This window comes from Cryptomeria japonica, chromosome 3, assembly GCF_030272615.1.
Source record: "Cryptomeria japonica chromosome 3, Sugi_1.0, whole genome shotgun sequence".
NCBI classification, from domain to species: Eukaryota; Viridiplantae; Streptophyta; class Pinopsida; order Cupressales; family Cupressaceae; genus Cryptomeria; species Cryptomeria japonica.
The window spans coordinates 790,001,521-790,021,511 of record NC_081407.1 but is presented as its reverse complement, the minus strand read 5'-3'; the positions used below and the strand labels follow the sequence as shown (position 1 = coordinate 790,021,511).

At 40.8% G+C, this 19,991-nt stretch overlaps 1 protein-coding gene across 4 annotated transcripts in view; it reads right to left on the bottom strand.

Annotated features, from left to right (window-relative positions):
* The window catches only part of LOC131069599 (uncharacterized), an 81,865-nt gene that overhangs the window by 49,083 nt on the left and 12,791 nt on the right, over positions 1-19,991 (bottom strand). For 3 of the 4 annotated variants that reach the window (XM_058005121.2, XM_058005122.2, XM_058005125.2), the window contains one exon: positions 14,081-14,163. In XM_058005121.2, the coding sequence (XP_057861104.1) occupies positions 14,081-14,163 (83 nt within the window). Of the gene's footprint in view, positions 1-14,068; positions 14,164-19,991 lie in introns of all 4 variants that reach the window. The other variant, XM_058005124.2, reaches the window with a different exon arrangement.

Sequence of the window (19,991 nt, the reverse complement as noted above, 5' to 3'; positions counted from 1 at the left end):
GTTATTTGAAAATCGCAAAGAAGCATTAAAAATCACGGAATTCCGAGGGGAGTAAATGGTCGGAAGTTATTTGAAAATTGCAAAGAAGCATTAAAAATCGCGGAATTCCGAGGGGAGTAAATGGTCCGAAGTTATTTGAAAATCGCAGAAGGAGGCATCTATATGGTCCAAAGTCTGCCCTTAGGGTTAGAATAACGCAGTTTAAAGTTTGTAGAACTTCTCAATGCTCCAAAATTCGCCATAAGGCCAAAACCGCAAGCCGGGGGAAGAACACGAAGAAGCAATACAAGGAATTTGAATTTCAAACCCCTCCATTCCTCTGAAGATAAGACGCCATTCAAATTTGTAAAACCCCCTCCATGCTGCCGCATTTCATGTGAAAAAAGATCACGTCCGATTTTGAAAGGGAAAAGAGCCAATTTCGCGTGATTCACATTCAAGGTAAAATGCTGCATAAACTATTCCAAATCATTCAAGTTCAGATTGCCAATTACCCAACGTAAAAACCGTTTAAAATGATAAATTCCTTTCAAACAGCAACCGCGAAAATTTGAATCAAGGAGATAACCGTTAGAATTCAAAATTTTGCACAATTGTCCATTCATCTTCACGCAGCAAGGTCAGACAATTTCTCGCCATCCACTCTCATCAGGTAAGTACGCTTTGTCTCTCATGATCATCTGAAATGCTTATAAATCAAATAGACGTATGTGCAAAATCTGATTAAAATGCTTAAATTTTCGAAATTCGCATCTTGTTCTGCTTGTAAAACATCGCATAAAGCAGTCAAAATTAGAATTTGCTCCTAAGGTTTAAACAGAAATTGCATTTTCAAACTTAGGAAAACTTTCCGAGCTTTGCCCCTGTTGAGAATTAATCCAAAAATGCTTAAGTATAAATCCGCGATTAAAAGCTTTATGAATACTGTGGTTAAAATCAATCGAGCTATTAGCTAGAAATGTCGCTCCATGTCCAATCTCAATTTTGAATTAATCCTTGAATGCTAGAGTATTCTCTATCTAACCCGCCTTACTTCTTTGTGTATCGCCTCGTAATCCACGTCCGGCTGTGCAGGATAAATGCCTAAATCGGCGGTAGAATCATCAAAGACGCCCACTGCAGCCGAGACATCGTGAGCATCCAAATCAGATATCCCGTGCAAGGTTGAAAAGATGAAGTATCAATATCAAAGAGGAGGATTGAGGGAGTCAAAAATTCAGAGCGTCTGGGACAATATCGGTGATACCAACCTAGGCCATATTGACATCCAGGACTTCAGGAATCGGGTCTTCTCCCCTAACCCATACAACAAGCCTAGACAGATGGTGGAAAGTGGCATCGCCCAAGCAGCAGGATTTCCTCTAGCAGTACAGAACTATGAGTTAGTGGTAGAGGCCGCCCGGCACTATCAGCCAAATTCTAGATTGGTGCTCCTTGAGAACATGACCATCGCCAACTTCACTCCTGAGGCCATCGGCGACACATTCAACATTCCCTTCCCAAAGAATCCCACAGCCACAACCATAGATGAAGCACAAGGGGCATATGATATGAATCCGGCCCGATGCAAAGCATTGATCAACGAAGAGTGGTACAAGGAGAGAAGGCTTCCAAGCGCCAAAATTGTGAAAAAGACCCCAAGAAGTGATTTTCATAATGAACATGGGGATATGGTCACATTATTCAGCCGAGTTATGGGACTTCCTAAATCCAACTACTTTGAAGAGTGGATGTTCTATTTCACAGAGCAAGTCTTCGTTGGGAAGTCTAAATTTGACTGGGCCCAGATCATAAGCGACAACATCCACACTCAGCTGATTGAGCTTGAAACAAATAAATATTTCACTTTGACCTCTTACTTGGTCTACATGTTCGCCAAGAACCAGCCGCTGCCAGGTTTGATAATGAAAGGTGAAATTAGGAATGGGCCTGGTCAGGTAAAGGTCTATGATTGTTACCCGCAGCTGCACTACCAAGATATTGCCCAGAGGGAAAAGAGAAGCCCAGCTTATGTAGTTGGCCAATATGAACGCGTCAATGACGCCTGCACAATGCGCCTGGTCAAGCTAATGCAGGGAGGATTACACATAAGGCTCTCAGAGCAAGCTACTATTCTAGTACAGAGGTATGGAGCCTGGTTTATTCAGTTCTCAAGGTTCTCCTATATCCGAATAGCAGGCTTTGATGGTGCCCCTCTTCGACTTCCACAGTACCCAACTGACAAAATAATTCTTATGGACGTCGCAGGGCAGTCACGTTCGGCCGGCATCTTACTCAGAGAAAGCAAGCAGGGTGGATTCGCATTCCCCATGATCATAGGCAACCATGATGTCCACCTGAAGACCCCTACCCTAGCAGAGGAATCCCTTCCAGAGCTGACCTCTTATGGTCTACAGGACCATTTTCCGAGAAAATATTTCGATCACGATAATCTGGCAAAGAGAGCCTATGGCAGGCGGTATAGAGCAAAGGAATCCGTTGAAGACTATTGGAAGAATTGCTCTGATGACTACGAGGTCCGAAGACGTGAGTATTCTAGGCTGAGTGTGCAGCAAATGCGACTCTTTGAATACCATCGGGTCCCAGATCAGCTCACAGATTCAGGGAATTGCCTCCACGTCCGAGAGTTTGAAGCAGTAAGGCATCTCTTGCCAAGCGTTGATTGGTCCCAGGACCCAATCACTGATTTTAAGGCAGTCATGGCAGCCCCAACAAGGTACACAGATCAATGGTTACATCAACAGACTGAGAGGCTAATTCACGAAGGAGTCCAATTCACCTACCACCTAATGGGTAGCCTTGATTCTTAGTCCTCCGAAGATGAGGGAACGTCCAGCCCACCCAGGGAAGAAATTGAGAAACCTGAGAAGAGAAAGAAAGCTAAGGCTTGCAAAGGGACTCGGACGTCCAAGAGAACAAGAAGGTAGAAGATTCCTATAAGGAGACCAAAGGTCACGTCATCATCAAAGGACCCTAGTTCGTCTAATGATGTAGTAGAATTGGATTATATACCTACTCCGCCTTCCCAGAGTGACGTCGACGCGTTTGAAGCTAAGATCCTCTCGCGCCCGACATGCTAGAAGTTGAGCTAAGAGCCCTTGAATCAACCGAACCGGGCAACCAAATAGAGGAAGGAGAGATTCCATCCATCCAGGGGGTCAAAGTGCATGAACCCACTCAGCAGAGCCGCCACGAGTTGCTGCTCCACAATACAGCCAAAGATGACTCTACCGTCGAAGGAGAGCAAAGGATAGATGAGACTAATGAACTCGAAAGGACTGAAGAACAACCATCACATGAAAATACCAAACAATTGTTCAGTGAAATAGGAGAAAATTCAGCTGCAAGCAAAGAACTCTGCACCTCTTCCACCCCTCCGGTAGCAGAGCAGCTGCGAATCTGTGATGAGTCTACTGAAAACGTCAAAGAACAGAATGCAGACTTAACCTTATCATCAGCCCAGACAATGCCTCAAGAGTGGTTGATTGCCAAAGCCCAGTGCAAGGCCGCCACCAAACCACCTATTGATCTAGAGGATATCTTCTCACGCATAGACCAAGCAAAAGCTAAGGGAAAGAAAAAGCCCAAGGCATATTCTAGAGTGACCAAAGACGAGCAAAGGAACCGCACTCTTCACATTGCCACCCCACCTGTAGACAAGCCAGTAGATCATATTACACTGGCAGATTATAACATCACAACTATCCCCATTGGACGAGCCACTAAGGAGCAAGAAAAAGAAGAATTCAAGGATTCAGTGCAGAATATACTCAGGCAGCTCGAAGAGATAACAGCTGAAAAGGACATGTATCGGGCTCGTGCTGAGCAAGCCGAGGGATAAATCGATCAGTTCCTAAGGCCACTTCACAATGCCTCTGAATCCCATATTCCCCCGACGGCATTGGCGCAAAGGACCACAACAAAATTTGAGGGAGTACAGGACACCACAAGGGCCATCAAGGAATGGATACAAGACATCAAGAAAAGGGGAGAGCGAATCCTTGAGGAAGTAAAAGAGATGGCCCACCATCGAGAACTCACTCTAGTTAAGTTATTAGAGGTAAAGAGGGAATCCCTCCACATGCACGAAGTGGCTGCCACAACTCTCCCCCTTATGAGGGCTCTCTTCTGGACCCACGCGCAGATTCCTACATTGTCCGCCATCCTAGATCCTCATAGCATCAGCACTCTTAAGGAATGGTACTAGACTATCACCATGAAAAATGACACCAGAGAAATTATTGACAAAGAAAATGACGCATGCGAGGTGATTCTGGGAAACATGCAAGAACTAGGTAAGACAATCCTCCAATCAATGGTTTCGGGATGGGTAACGACTTGTCCGATGATGCGATCCAGCCGGACTGGGAAGAAAGATTGGGAACGGATAGGATTACCTATTCCGCTAAAGACTTGAGTTTTGCTGGTCAGTTCCATTCAGACATGTTATGCTTTGAGCGTAATCTCTCCAGCTGGAAGGATGGTCTGAAGCACGTAGACCAGTACCTCGAAGGCATGCAATATAAAATTCGCCATCCTCCCATGCCTCCATTCAGTCTCCTTTTCAAATTATGCACTAGGTTCCAAGAATATGTTCGTGAGGAACGTACAGCAGGTTGTGATCTGTGGCAAGAATATTTGCATGGCGAAGATCAATTTCTAGAAAAGGAGTGTGAGGCTGAAATAGAGAAAGTGATTTCTCAAAAGTGTTTTTTTCTCTCTAAGTCTTAAAAGTGCACTTTTGCACCAAAAGGTGACATTTGACTTTTAGTCAACGAAATGTAAAACTTTATGTGGGCACCTTTTTGGATTATTTCTGAAATTGTTGTAATTACCTTTTTAGGTAGTTATTGCTCCTTTGGGGGTGGTTGTTGATATTTGCCTCCCATTTATGGGTATGGGCAGCCATGTTTTATGGATGAATCTAGGCCACTTGTTTAGATTAAATCTAGGTCATTCATCCTTTTTTGAAGACTATTTAAAAGGGACTGGTTTTCCCTCATTTTGTAAGAAGTTCTTGGATTGTTGCAAAAGCTCTGGCGAAATTTACAGGAATTAATGCAAAGATTAAGATTGTTTTCAAGTTTCCTTGTGAGTGCATGGTCTCCTTCTTCACTTAATTTAGAAATCTTTCCGTTATGTTTATTTCCTTTACATAGCATTTTCAAGCAAACATCTGATAGAATCCTCGCAGTCCACACCATTGGGGAACCGCTGATTGCCTTTCTCTCTGCATGGTTAATTTGGACCTTTCGTGCTTAGTTCGGTTATTGAATACTCACTATGAATGTAAAAGTTCTGATGTTGTATGTGATAACATGAAAAATCTTATATTCCTTTGAAGATTGCACTAGATTTATGCAAACACTATGCTTGAGTAGCTGGTAATGCTTAGTCTTGTTATTTGGAGGCTTCCGTCTGTTTGATGAAACTGCTATATTAGTTAAAATTTACATTTCATGTATCTCTCTCTCCCTATCCTTCCCTCCTTTTTCCCCTTTTTTTATCCAGAAAATCTGTAGTCCCATCAAAACAGTATCAACTTAACCGAAATCATTTGATAGAAAGATTATAAAAGTTCCAGGGAATTTATCTATAAATTGCCTATCTCAACGTAAGTCCCCCCTGTGTTTCCAGCATAAACACATCAAACCACTGAGAAATCCCGCAGTCAAGACCTGACAAAAGAAACCTTGAGGTTATCCCCTTTGATCAAATATAAAAAATAGCATTAGGGACTTCCTTATCTCAAGAGAGGATAGGATACTCAGCTAGTTATTTTATTCTGCGTTGGCCGTATGGAGTTTGCAGCAATGCGATTTCAAACACGTCAACACGCACCTGGTATATGGTATGTGAGAAGGTTGGTACCAAGTTTAAGGGACAGTGATAGGCGAGCAATATTTTCACATGAGATATCATCTACCTTCTCACAATTAACAAGGTATGCTCATCCATCTTGATATTCAAAGATCCTTCATATTTAACGACGTCACACATCTAAACAATATAATTCAAAGTGAGATTGAAGATCTTAGATGATGAAATGTTTGAGGTGGATCAGGTTGTGGCATATCAGTTTCAAACAATAAAGTTATCGAAGGCTTTGTGGGCTATCATGCGTGTAAAGTAACTCTGACTCTTATCTTGGGTTAAAAATCTACCACAACAAAGTGGTTTAAAGAATGGATGTCTAATGTCCTAGTCAATTTCTAGTGTGAGTATTTAGTATTGTCTTCAACTAGTCTTCTTTATAGAACTATTGCATGTTGTCAAAACTGCGCTTCTCCATCATCATATAGGTGTCAAGGTATCGATATAATTTTTAATAATAGCTTGTAACTATATTAGAAATTAAATCTAAGCCAGGTATCTTCGAGTGGAACAAATCATTTAGCTTTTGGTGAAGAAGAATAAGAGAAGGAGCACAATATTATTTTTGTAAAATATTTTGTATGCTTCTATTATTTTGCCTTACGAACACATTTTCGGCGGTGACTGATGTTCGATTAAGGTTTGTATATATGAGCCTCATAGTCAAATTTGGCTGAGCTAGAAACAGATAAATGGAGGACGGAGGCATCGGAGGTTAGAGATTAATCGGCAACCTCTCGTTAGTCATCAACAATACGCTGCACGCATGATATGGTGACAAATGTACAATATGCAGTGTGTGTATTTTTTTTGTTTTTCAGCCTTTCAGTATGGTGTGTGAATGCTGGAAAATGATTGTATTGGAGAGCAAATGACTGTAGAGGTCCTATGACTGCGATGATCCTATGGATTCTATACTTCATTGGAAGATGATTGTTCAATGAACAGTCATTGGCAATGGTGATCATGTGCAGCAAGATCTAGACAAAAAGATCCTGACAGTAGTATGCAGCATGATATGATTCACTTTTCAGTGTTCTTGGTTGTGTGAATAAGTGGAAATTTCACATTATGGGGGGGAATAATAACCAATGTTTCATTACCATTTCGTCCCAAAATGACTAAAGTCAAGAGCAGCTTCCAGTGGCAGTGGCAATTGTCTATGTTGTTCGAGATCGAGTGACAGCGATCGATAACAGTGACTACAATTAAGAACATTGTGTTCTTATGGAATGTAATGTGAAACCTTTTCTAGTATGAGTTTTTCAGATTTGTGATATGTATGTTGATTTCTATCAGGCATAGTGGCGAACAAAAGCACCAAAGTAACTCAATTCATGGATCTTGAAAGGGTTTGTGGGAGGATCCAGAAAACCACACAAGATGGACAATTGATGGGCTCTCGTTCACGTCAAGCTTTGTGGTAAGCCTGTTTAAAACCATTGAAGGAGAAAGACTTTCTTTTGTATCAAGGTCATGGACCACGAGAATGGGCATGCCACAGGGGTGAGCATACCTGCAAAGGAGTGAGTGAATGTTTTTCTACCATGTTCACACTAAAGGGGGGAATGTTAGGAAATAAGAGTTAGTGCTCCATGCATGTGGGTAAATAATAATTATCTGAGTAATTATTATCATGTAAATGTTAATATTTAGTAATATTATTGTTATATTAACAATAATATATATTATGATTTGGAGTTGTTTTAACAACTCATATGATTTGAGTTGTGTATTGTTACGTGGAGTAACAATCACAACTAAATAGGGATTTGTGGAGATAATCTCTCCTTGAACATAAGAGTAGACTCTCCTATATATGTGTAAATTATATTGAGTCGAAGAGATGAGGTGATTACGATTTTTATTGTATTAAACCTGTGCCAAGCTCTGGTATCAAACTTATTCTGCAACAAGGAAAGAGGAAATGAAACAATCATTGATAGGTAGCACGGGAGTTCCCAACAACCGAGGGATCTACAGCAATACCAAGAGAATGAGTTCGTGCAGTTGAGACAACATAGGGTCTGGAATATCATGCATCAGGCAATTAGTGTTGAGCTAGCCACGACTAAGAGAGATTGAGTAGCTGCACTAAACTTCCACAATCAACAAATGACTATTGAATCAAGGGCTCTAACATTCTATTTAATGCCAATGTTTTTCTATTGCATGGTTCCACTATTATGGGGGCATAATTGGTAAAAAATTATTGTTGTATTTACGAATGATCATGAAGATCATTATAAAGAATTATAAAGAAATACAAAATAGAAAGTTTCTAATAAGAAACTAAAATTACAATATATTACATTATTGAGCATTAATAACTTAGGAAAATATAATATTAATACCCTCCCTTAATGCTCAACCTATCAACTACACCAATAGACCCCTTGAATTTTACAAACTTATCTAAACTGAGGAGCTTGGTGAGAATATCGGCTTACTGCTCCGTTGTAGGAACATACAGCAACTAAATGGATCCATCTTCAACCAATTGTCGAATGTAATGGCAATGAAGCTCTACATGTTTGGTTCTTTCATGGAAGACTAGATTCTTGGCAAGTTTGAGAACTCCCTAATTGTCAGAGAACAAGGGAGTCAGACCTGCTTGAGATATTTGCATATCTACAAGCATCCGGCAAAGCCAAACTGCCTCACAAGCTGCCTTAATTGCTCCCCGATATTCTGCTTCTGTCGAGGAGAGAGCCACTGCCTGCTGCTTCTTACTAGTCCAAGTGACTTCACCGGATCCCAAATTGAACACATATCCAAAGGTTGATTTCCTGTCATCAACCGAGCCTGCCTAATCTGAATCTATGAGCCCACTGAGTCTAGGATCATGACTCCTAGTGTAAAGAAGTCCATAATCAGAGGTGCCTTTCACATAACGTAGCACACGCTTCGCTGCTACCCAATGATCAGCCTTGGGGGCTGTCATGAAGCGTGAAATGTAACTCACTGCAAAACTGAGATAAGGTCTAGTAGCAGTAAGATAGATGAGACTGCCCACTAGTTGCCTGAATTGAGTTTCATCTATAGGATGAGAATCAGACTTGGCTGACAACTTCAAGCCAGTCTCCATAGGTGTGGAAGTAGGTTTGCAATCCTGCATTCGAAACCTGTCAAGCAAGTTCCAAGCATACTTAGACTAAGAAATAAAAATGCTACCATCAGTCTGCCAAACCTCAACACCTAAACAATAATGGAGAAGCCCCAAAACTGTCATATCAAAATCCTTGCACAGATCCAGTTTGATTTCTGCAATCAAATGTACTGAACTGCCAGTAATGATCAAGTCATCCACATAGACAACAAGAAAGAGAATATCATCACCAGAGTGTTTGATATACAGATTACTATCAGAAGGGCAACATTGAAAACCATGAGCAACCAAGTACTAATCAATCTTAATGTACCACGCTTGAGGAGCTTGTTTAAGCCCATAGAGTGCTTTAACAAGTCTACATACTTGATGTTCTTTGCCGGCAGCCTTGAAACCGAGAGGCTGCATCATGTAGACTTCTTCCTACAACTGACCATTGAGGAAGGCACTCTTAACATCCATCTGATGGACTTTCCATCCAAACTGAGCTGCAATAGTGAGAAGAAGACGAATGGTACTCATCATGGCAATAAGAGAAAATGTCTCCTCATAATCAATGCCCTCCCGCTGTGTGAATCCTCCAACAACTAATTTGGCCTTGTACTTATCCAAGGTACCATTTGCATGATGCTTGACCTTATACACCCATTTGCAACTAATGGGTTTCTTCCCTAGAGGAAGATCAAAGAGAACCCAGGTGTTGTTCTTCAGAAGGCTCTGGTATTCTGCGTCCATTGCCTGTTCCCACTCTGGAATCCCTTTTGCTTCAGTATAAGTCTGAGGCTCATAAATACTATGAATGTTGGCCATGAGAGCAAAGTTAGTTGTATGTTATTGCCTGCCCTTATTTCTAGAAGATCTACCCTCAATGAGCTCATCAAGACGAAGATCACTGATGGTCTTAGCCCACCACTTAGGTCGGACAGTAGATGTGCCAACATCAGATGGAGGAGGAATAAGTGGAACTGGAGGTGGAAGAGGATCAGGAACAAGTGGAAGATTAGCATCATCCGGAGGAAATTCAGGTAGTGCATCATCAAATACAAAATTTGCATCATCCCTCCCATCAGGGGAACCAAATGGAAGACAAACACCTAAATCAGAAGCCTTCAAAGGCGGAACCTCATAATTTTGCTCAGACAAGGAAAGTTGAAATGGTCCTCGATCTTCATCAAAGACAACATCGCGACTGAAGATGAGACAATCAGTGTCTACATCAATCAGTCGGTAGGCCTTATGGTTGTCATTGTATCTATAAACATGAGCTTCTGACTCTTGGAATCCAACTTAGAGCGCTTGGCATCTGGAATCCAAACATATGCAAGAGAGCCAAAAACTTTTAGATGGCTGATCCTGGGTTTGCGACCAGTCCAGGCTTCCTCAGGAGTCTTCCCTTTAACAGCATGAGTGGGAGAGCTATTAAGGAGATAGACTGCAGTAAACACTGCTTCTACCCAGTACTTCTTAGGAACATTTTTGTGTTCCAACATAGACCTAGCCATTTCTGTAACGGTGCAATTACGACGTTCTACAACGTCGTTCTGCTGAGGAGTGTATGGTGTGGTTAACTGACGTTTTATGCCATATGTATCATAGAAAGTGGAGAAAGCAGTAGAACAAAACTCCCCCCCATTATCAGACCTAAGAATAATAACCCAAGGCTAAAAGGCACTAAATTATTGCCAAGCTAAAAAACTAAGCTAAAACACCAATGCCACAAAGCAAAAAAAAGTGGGGTCCCATTTGCAATGGGGCGATGTGTGAAGACATCACAACAGTTGGGAAAGGCAATGCTTTCTCATTTTGATGGAAGTGACAAGTAGTTCTCATGCATGGGTCCAAAAGTTGGACAACTATTTGTCTTTGAAGTCAATGCAAGAAGAAGCGATTAAATTTGCCACCTTAACCTGGATGGAGCAGCTCATTAATGGTGGTACCATGGGTTAATAACCCAAGGCTGCCGTCTCATTACCACCTATGATAAGTTTTACAATAAACTATAATGTCCCCATTTGGGATTTCCCTTAATTTAGTCCTAAAGCAGCAATTCCAAATTAAAGTGAGAATTGTAATACATTTATACATAATTTCATCAATTCGGAAGACATTTTTCTTAATATTTAACTCATAATGCTATGAATAGTTTAGAAGATAGAGCTTATCTTAGTTAGCTTCCTCTGATTTGACAATGGGGGTGTAATGTCCCCTTCCATGCCACCAAGAACAAGATGCTACTGCCTGTAACTTAATAACAGTTCTGATCTGATCAAATCGATGGTGATTCCTTGGATGCTTTTGATTCTTTTCCTTTGTATCTCTCAATTTGAGAGAGAGGTCACACCTCTTCATCATGCATGCCCTTTGGTAAGAGACACCATTTCACCATTAGGACCCTTTTGAAAGAGTGCAACTCTTTATTATTTCTGCCCTATGAAAGGGACACAACTTTTCACACTCAGATCTGCACTTCTGATTCCCAAAATCATCTCCCTCCCAAATGAGGTTCTCTTCTCCCTTTTATATCTCATGTTTGAGGGAGTCACAACTTTTCATTCCATTTCTTTTGACTATTCATTAACTTAATCAAATTTTAATTATATTTAATTATATTCTTTTACATTTTTATTTTTATTTTTATTTTATTCTTTTGAATTTTAATTTTTATTATTATTATTTACTATTAAATTTTATTTCAAAGTGGGGACATTACAGTATGCCCTTCCCAAATTTGCTTGTACTCAAGCAATAGCTTTTTATGTAGTTAAATGAGGATTAGAAACATGACACACATCCAAGACCTCAAATGTATATTATATCTTTCTAGCTATTCATATATCAAGTATGAATCAAACACAGAGCATACATGATTACGGACTATATGCAAGCACAGAGTATACAAACAAATACACTTGTTGTCAATCCTTGTTTGAAATCCTGCAATATGTTAGGAAACCATTGGAACTAATAATATAAATCTCTAAAGAAAGATAATTAAGCATAAATTAACCTAACCAGGGTCTGGTCCAACTCCCTATAGGAGCTCAATCATAGGAGGGTGGGAGTAAGAGGAATGATGATGTGTCCAAGAGACCCTCTACCCTAGGCCCAAGAACAGAGTGAAAGCCAGAGCCTTCTTGGCCTCATGGGACCATCGATCAACTACCATGAGGAGGGGTACCTAGTGAGGTATCCTATCACTGTTCCCCTTCATCACTTCCATCCTTATCCCTTTGTCAATAATCAATTATGATAGAGTTTGGAAAGATACAATAGGGTGTCCTAAATGTCCTTCCCTATGTCCAAGAGCGGTGGACTCCATCTTACACTCCCTTGGCCTCATGGGACCATCGGTCAACTACCATGAGGTGGGCTACCTAGAGGAGGACCTCATCACCGTTATCCCTCTTTGTACTACCTTATATTACTATCATGGCAGTTTGCTCACTAAATTCATCATGGATTACTTATACATTTATAGTTGTGTAATTTAAGACAAGTTTTCTCTCTTCCTTTCTTACTCATTGCTGTTGGAGCTAGTTAGGTGTATGTATTTGTGATCACTAAATCTGTTCTTTCACAAAACTCCATTTGTTTGTTGTCTCGTCCTCTCTTGGTTGAAGGAATTTAAGATTTCCTTCATCGTATCTTGTTTTCTTGCAAAGGTTTTCTCCTTCCTTGGGTTTCCATTTAGTATATTTCACAAGATGGCAGGAAAGATGCTCTAATACCATTGTAATGTCCCCATTTGGAATTTACCTTAATTTAGTCCAGAAGCAGCAATTCCAACTTAAAGTGAGAATTGTAATACATATATATATATATATATATATATATATATATATTTCATCAGTTCAGTAGACATTTTTTCTTAATATTTAACTCAATGCTATGAATAGTTTAGAAGATAGAGCTTATTTTTGTTAGCTTCCTCTAATTTAACAATGGGCGTGTAATGTTAATGTCCCCTTGCATGCCACCAAGGACAAGATGCTACTGCCTGTAACTTAATAATAGTTCTGATCTGATCTAATCGATGGTGATTCCTTGGATGCTTTTAATTCTTTTCCTTTCTATCTCTCAATGTGAGGGAGAGGTCACATCATGCATGCCCTTTGGTAAGAGACACCCTTTCACCATTAGGACCCTTTTGAAAGAGTGCAACTCTTTATTATTTCTGCCCTATGAAAGGGACACAACTTTTCGAACTCAGATCTGCACTTCTTACTTAATCAGATCTGCACTTCTGATTCCCAAAATCATTCCCCTCCCAAATGAGGTTCTCTTCTCCCTTTTATATCTCATGTTTGAGGGAGTCACAACTTTTCATTCCATGTCTTTTGACATTCATTAACTTAATCAAATTTTAATTATATTTAATTATATTCTTTTACATTTTAATTTAAATTTTATTTTTATTCTTTTGAATTTTAATTTTTATTATTATTATTTACTATTCAATTTTATTTCAAAGTGGGGACATTACATAAACTCGTTGAAAGATTTGACAAAGACCCAAAATGTCTGCATAACTGGGGTAGCATAGGACAGTTGATGCCTACATTACTGAATTTTAAAGTCTTTCTATAATGGTGCAAAATATTTCAAAGAGAAGACTTGTTGTGTTGTTCATTGAAGGACTAATTAAGCTTCTCATGGGTGGGTGAAAGCTTTTGACCTGCCAACACTACAAGATGCAATCAAGAAAGCAAGAAACATGGAGTTTGTTGTTCCCGGAGTAAATATCAACCTAAGACCTGTTACCTATTTTTCGCTTCTAACTGAAAAATAGGTTAGGTTATGCTTGTTTTTACAAAATGGAACAAAGATACATATTACTTCTGCTATATTGCATTCCAAGTGCATTAAGGAAGAGTGAACTAAAGATTACATTTCAATGCTTCTAGTTCGTAACAGCAAAGGAGAGAGACATCTCATCTAAAAAAAGAAGTATTTTTATTGATATTCAAACACATGCATCTCACACAAAGAGTCGTGAGACTAGCTATACACAACTGGTGCAAGAAAGAAATACATAGGCATGTATACATGAGTATAAAAGAAAAGAGAGCATGTTGAGAGTGGAACCAATCATATTGCCTGAATGACTGGTACGGTTGGAGTAGCCTTGATGTTGTCTTTATATTGCTGCTCTGTCCTTGTCTGTGTCTGCCTTCTAGTATCTGCAAAAGAATAAAATATACAATGAGTTAGAACATTTTGTTCTAAACAATGGCTGATTACATTCCTAACATTTATACTAACACATGCATGTATATGTAGTTCTTACATGCATCAAGTGCATATAATCAGCATCACAGAAGAATCTCAGAAGGGGAAATATCAAATCAGAGGAAATCAAGGAAATCATCATACATAGGCATATAGTTTCTAACATCTTTGCTTCATGTGCAGCTACAGATCTGATTATGTTCATTTTCAGCATGTGGGTTTAAATGTGGCTCCCACAAGGGTTGAGCCCGGCATGCTGTTAAGGATAAGTGCAGGTACCTTAGCAGAATACGGTGATTATTATTATAAAAGGATTGTGCAGCAAAAGACAATGCATTCAAATGATAGTTCATATGAGATGAAGATCGGGTCATACAACTAAAAAGTAATACAATAGTCTGTGAACAGAGATAGGCATCAAGGTTTGAGAATGCGTTAAAGAGTCTTATACACCAATGATAAATCCTCAGGGCAGCACTTTACCAATAGAGAACAACGTGATGCAGCCATAGGCAATTACAGTAAGGAGTAATGATTGGCAAAATCAAACAAGTACTTAAAGAGCCATGGTGATTAGAGTCTGTACTGGTTATATTTCGGTTTCCGCTAAGTGTAATAGACATGTCAGTTGCAGCAGAAAGCAATGCAGTCAAAAGGGCAGTATCTTCAAGACATGAAGTTTTCAAGACAAGGTATGAAGAAATGAAACCTTCAGTTTGCAAGTCCACAGTGTTCAACCACAGTGAGAAGTTCATAAACAGCCATGAATGATAGTACATTAAGCATTATTACAGTCCCCTTTCACAATATCATAAGGAAACCAAAGTATGAAGATATAGCGCATATCCCTTTCTACAAGTCAAAAGATTCAAGAGCAGTGAAGCTTTCAAAGGATGATAGTAGACAATGCTATGAAATAAGAAAGTGCAGCAATACATATAGGCAGCCATAAACACAAAAGAGTTATGACAGCAAATCATGAGAACATCCATAACCCAAAGCAGGGGCAGTCCCTTAACAAGATCACAATGACAGTCCCTCAACAAGTTCATGACCAGCTCACCAAAAGACCAATACAAGAAGTCTAGAATAAATTGGATGTTGGAGACACCTAGTGACATGCTCAAGGTAGAGAGTAAGCATGCACAGCCAAGTGGTGGTATTGGTATTTTTCAGGGTCACTGTTAAGGATATTTTCATGCAGGCAAAAGACAGTCTCAAAAAGTGAAGAAACGCATACATGTGATGAACAATATAAGCCATAGATACAAAGATGACAGTCACCACAAAACTGACAGTCTGAAAGGCCAAATGCTCAGTGAACAGATTGATAGCAGCCAATGCTATGAAATAAGAAAAAAAGCATGAGAAAACGCAAGAGGGACGTCAATCTTTCCAGTTTTCAAAAGACATCAAGCACTATGTACCAGAACATAGAAATGTTTAATGAACCTGAAAAGATTGCAAAGGGGAATATGCATCTGAAAATATTTATTGTTTTCCAGAAATTCGAGGAAATAAAAGATCCAAAGAGGAGAAGCTCTCATGACGGCACCCAGCACTCAGAAAATCGCGCCTAGCAGCAAGAGAAACGAACAAATCATGCCAGTTTACTATAAGACAAAAAAATGTGCAAGTAGGAAACAGTTCGTGTAATGCATAGAGGGATAAAATCACAGAAAAGAGCTTTACCTATGACAGCATATAGAATGGCGGATTTCTGCACTTCAAATACCACAAAAAAAAAGAGAAGAAATCTGCTAATCGTTGCCATAAAGCTTCATAAAGACCTACAAACTCCCCCATGGCAGCCAGAGAAAATCACGCCAGCAGCAAGAGAGCCTAGCTTCACGCCACAGCAGAAGGTGGGAATCTCGGGTGCCAAAAGGATGCAAAGAAGTTCGCAATTTTGGCTGCTAGCAGTTCAATCATGCCCAGTGACAAAGAGTGTGCAGAATATCGCCACGAATGCCCTTCATTCTTCCTCAAACCCTAGCTTCATGGGGGCAGCAGGAAAAGAAGAAAATATCGAATGTTGAGAGGAGAAGAACATGGATGAAAATGAAGTGAAGGACTTTAGTGTTTCTTTCCCTAAAAGAAAGAAAAATGCATCGAAATATCTAAGGCATTTTTTGCCTTTGTCTTTATTTTATCTCCTTCCTTGCTATGCCACGTGAAAATGCAAGGGGGTTAAAATTTCTTTATTTTCCCATGTTTATTAAGTGACTTATTTTATCACTTAATAATGTATGTTTTAAGTGATGTATATATTTATTAAGTGATAAAATAAGTCACTTAATAAATATGTTTTTTTTAAAAGCATGGGTTTATTAAATAAGATAAATTTTGATTAAAATGATTTAAATTCATTACTTAACACTTTGTTTTATTTAATATTTACATTGAAAGTCAAAACATTTAAATGAAAGTAATAAAAGTATATATTTTCTTATTGCATTTATGAAATGTTATAAAGAAAATAATAAAATTAATTGTTAAGTGGATTAATCACTTTAATAAATAACTTTATTATTTTCACGTAATTTTGACTTTACGTGTAAAAATGAAATTAAACAAAGGTTTAATTAAGTGGTGAATTTTAAAATCACTTTATGAGATTTATTTTCATTTAATAGGCAAGGCAAAGATATTTTTTGCATTAAGGAAGGCTTGCAGGCCTGTCAGAAGATATTTTGGGGCCATTTATGATGCATTTAAGAGCTTTTATGGTAGCAGCACGAGCTGGCTTGACTTTTACTCAAGTATGTTGCCGAGAATAATCATTATGTTATGTTGTCATACTATGTTTATGTTGTCGTCGGTAATAATGAGTTACGGCAATCAATTAGTTAGTCGTCCCGAAGGGCAGTTGGACGTGACGGTTGGTCGCACCCCTTCGGGTATTATATATTGCATACCGTTCCTTCTTAGTATGATCATGATAGTTGTGTCTGATGTAATGTTATAAGCACTTGATGTACATGGACTATTGAATTAATACAAAGACTGGTTATTTAATATATTTCCATTATGTTCTATGCATTTACTTTCTGCATTTAATCGTTTACCCGTATGTGGTAAACATTTGGCGCTGTTGCCTAGACATACTCGGGAAGACACACATGGCGCACGAACACGATGGGCCTACCCATTGGTGAGATAAACCCAGAGGTCGACGACACGCAAACAGAGCTCTACAATGGAGAAGACACTGCAATGAGGGAATTTTCAATTCTGCTCTAGGTAGCCATCGAGACCTACGTCCGACGAGAGGCCACGGAGGCAGAAATCCCACCAAGTGTCGTGTGGACAGCGTTGGAGGTTAGCCCGACAGTAAATCGGTTGATGAACCACCTTCCCCGGTTGCTTGCACAAGCATCGTTGGCACAACAAGCTCGTCTGGAGGAGATTGCCCAGGAAGAGCGACACCAACAAATCCTTCAACAGTATGAAGAAAGTAGCCGTCAAGAAGCGGAGCGGGATGGTGCGAGGCCAGGAAGGAATTGAACCCTGAATCCCATAGGGATAAAGGAACATTCTATATTCAAATAAAGGTGTCATAATATTGACATGAGTTGTATTGACGAAATGAATTAGTAAAGGCGTGTTCTGGTTTATGTGTTGTGAATAATGGAAAATTAATGCCCAACCTATTAAATAAAGATAGAAATAAGAAAGCAGAAACGGATGAGTGGGAGGCCATGCAGAGGGCCTTGATTCTGGAATAGCAAGTAGAACGTAGACGGAGGTTGAGGCAACTTGCCGAAGGACGACCTGCCGAAGGGTGGCCCGAAGGGAACCAAGGAGGTGTCACGGAGGGTGCAGAAGCCAAGGGAAATTTCTACGCGTCGTCGGAACACCGTAGGGTGAGAAGCCACGAAGAGTTTCTGGAGGAAACAAGATTACGGAGGAATCAGTTTAGAAACTTATCCCTTACGCCACGAAGTGAGGATTACCAAAGGGAGCCAGGAGTGGGTGCGGGTGAGAACGGAGGGGAGGACAACCGTACGGTTGTAGGTGCCACACACAGCAGGCAAAACACCGTACCTCCAGTCACCCACGCAGGACACACCACTGGCACCGGAGGGAGCGACACACAGACACAGCCACAGCCACCTCCAGGAAGACGACCCCCATCAATGGCGAGCAAACAGAAGTTGCCTAAATTCAACGAAGATGGCAACGATGACCCTGTACGGCACTGTCGTACATGTGAGACAATATGGTCAGCCAACGGGGTAGTTGACAAAGCGGATTGGGTGGTGCAGTTCCCTGCCACCCTGAGAGGAGTAGCCATTGATTGGTACTGTGATGTGGATAAAACAGAGGTGGGAACATGGGATGACCTACAAAAAGCTTTCGAGAAGGAGTTTCGACTCCTTCGAGATGATAATGAAACCGTGGTGGAGATATTAAGCACAAAACGGGGAAAGCACGAGACAGTGCGAACATACAGCCGACGGTTAAAGGAGTTACTGGGGAAGATGGAGAACCAGCCGCCAGAAGGGTTAAAGAAAAGATGGTTCGTGGAAGGCTTGCGGTCATCCCTGAGGAGAAAGATGAAAATTGTACCGCCCACCTCATACGATGACGCATACAACCGCGCGATGGATTTGGAAAGTGAAGGCAAAACATCGCGGAAGAAAAAGGACAAGTCCTCTGCAGAAGAGGAGTCCTCGGGAGAAAGCAACAATGATGAATCATCAAGTAAGAAGGAGCAAGCTCTTCAAAAGGATATGCACCGAATGTTGAAGGAATTTAAGAACATGAAAGGAAGCACGAGTAAAAATGAAGAGGTGTGGTGCACTGATTGTAAAAAAGAAGGCCACACAAAAGGCACCTGCCCGAAGAAGGCCTTTTGTGAGATTTGCCAAGTGATGGGACACTCCATCAAGGAATGCCCATACAACATGAAAACCCGAAGTACGCAAATGAGCCAAGTGTTGCTCACTGAGCAGGTCACAACATCCGCAGCAGCGGGTACGACCCAGCAAACCAACACAACGGCATCATCTGGAGGTTACCGGGACAACAGACGCGACGACGGAAGGAATAACAACAATAACAATAACGGAAGCCGTATCCAGTATGATGCCAAGGGTTGGCCAATGATCCAATGTAGGGCTTGTAATCAGTGGGGCCACTTCGCCCGTGATTGCACGAAGGAAGCCACCCCTCAGCACCTCTACCGATGGTGTGGGCCAGGCGACCATGAGGACGCAAATTGCCCAAAGGCAGGGGTTAATCTCCTCAACATTGAGAAGGCTGAGAAGACTGGTGAGAAAGAAGTACTGGCGATCACCCGCGCTCAGACGAAAAAGGCCACTTATCCCGACCCCTGTACGGAGGAGAGATTATGAGACGCAAAGGCCAATATTGAACGTGAGATGACGGCCGAACGACGGAACATCGAGGTGGTGAGTACATCATCCCGTACGAAAGCTGAAAATAACATCATTGGGCAAGTACTGCAGATGGAAGTACCTATAAGGGTAAAGGACCTTCTAGAAACAATGCCACAGTTAAGAACCGCCATTTTTAGTTCCATACAAACCACTGTGCAGGCACCTTTGCGTGCCACACGGGCGGAAGTTCTGGTCAGCCCCTCGACCAGAGAAACGAAAATCGCCTAAAATCGCCAAGACTCGGCGAGTCCGAGTGCGAGTCACCCTCGCCGAGTCCTGGGGACTCGGACTCGGACTCGGCCAAACTCGCCAGACTCGCCAGACTCGCCGAGTTTGGCGAGTTTGGCGAGTTTGGCCGAGTCCCGTGCCTGGGA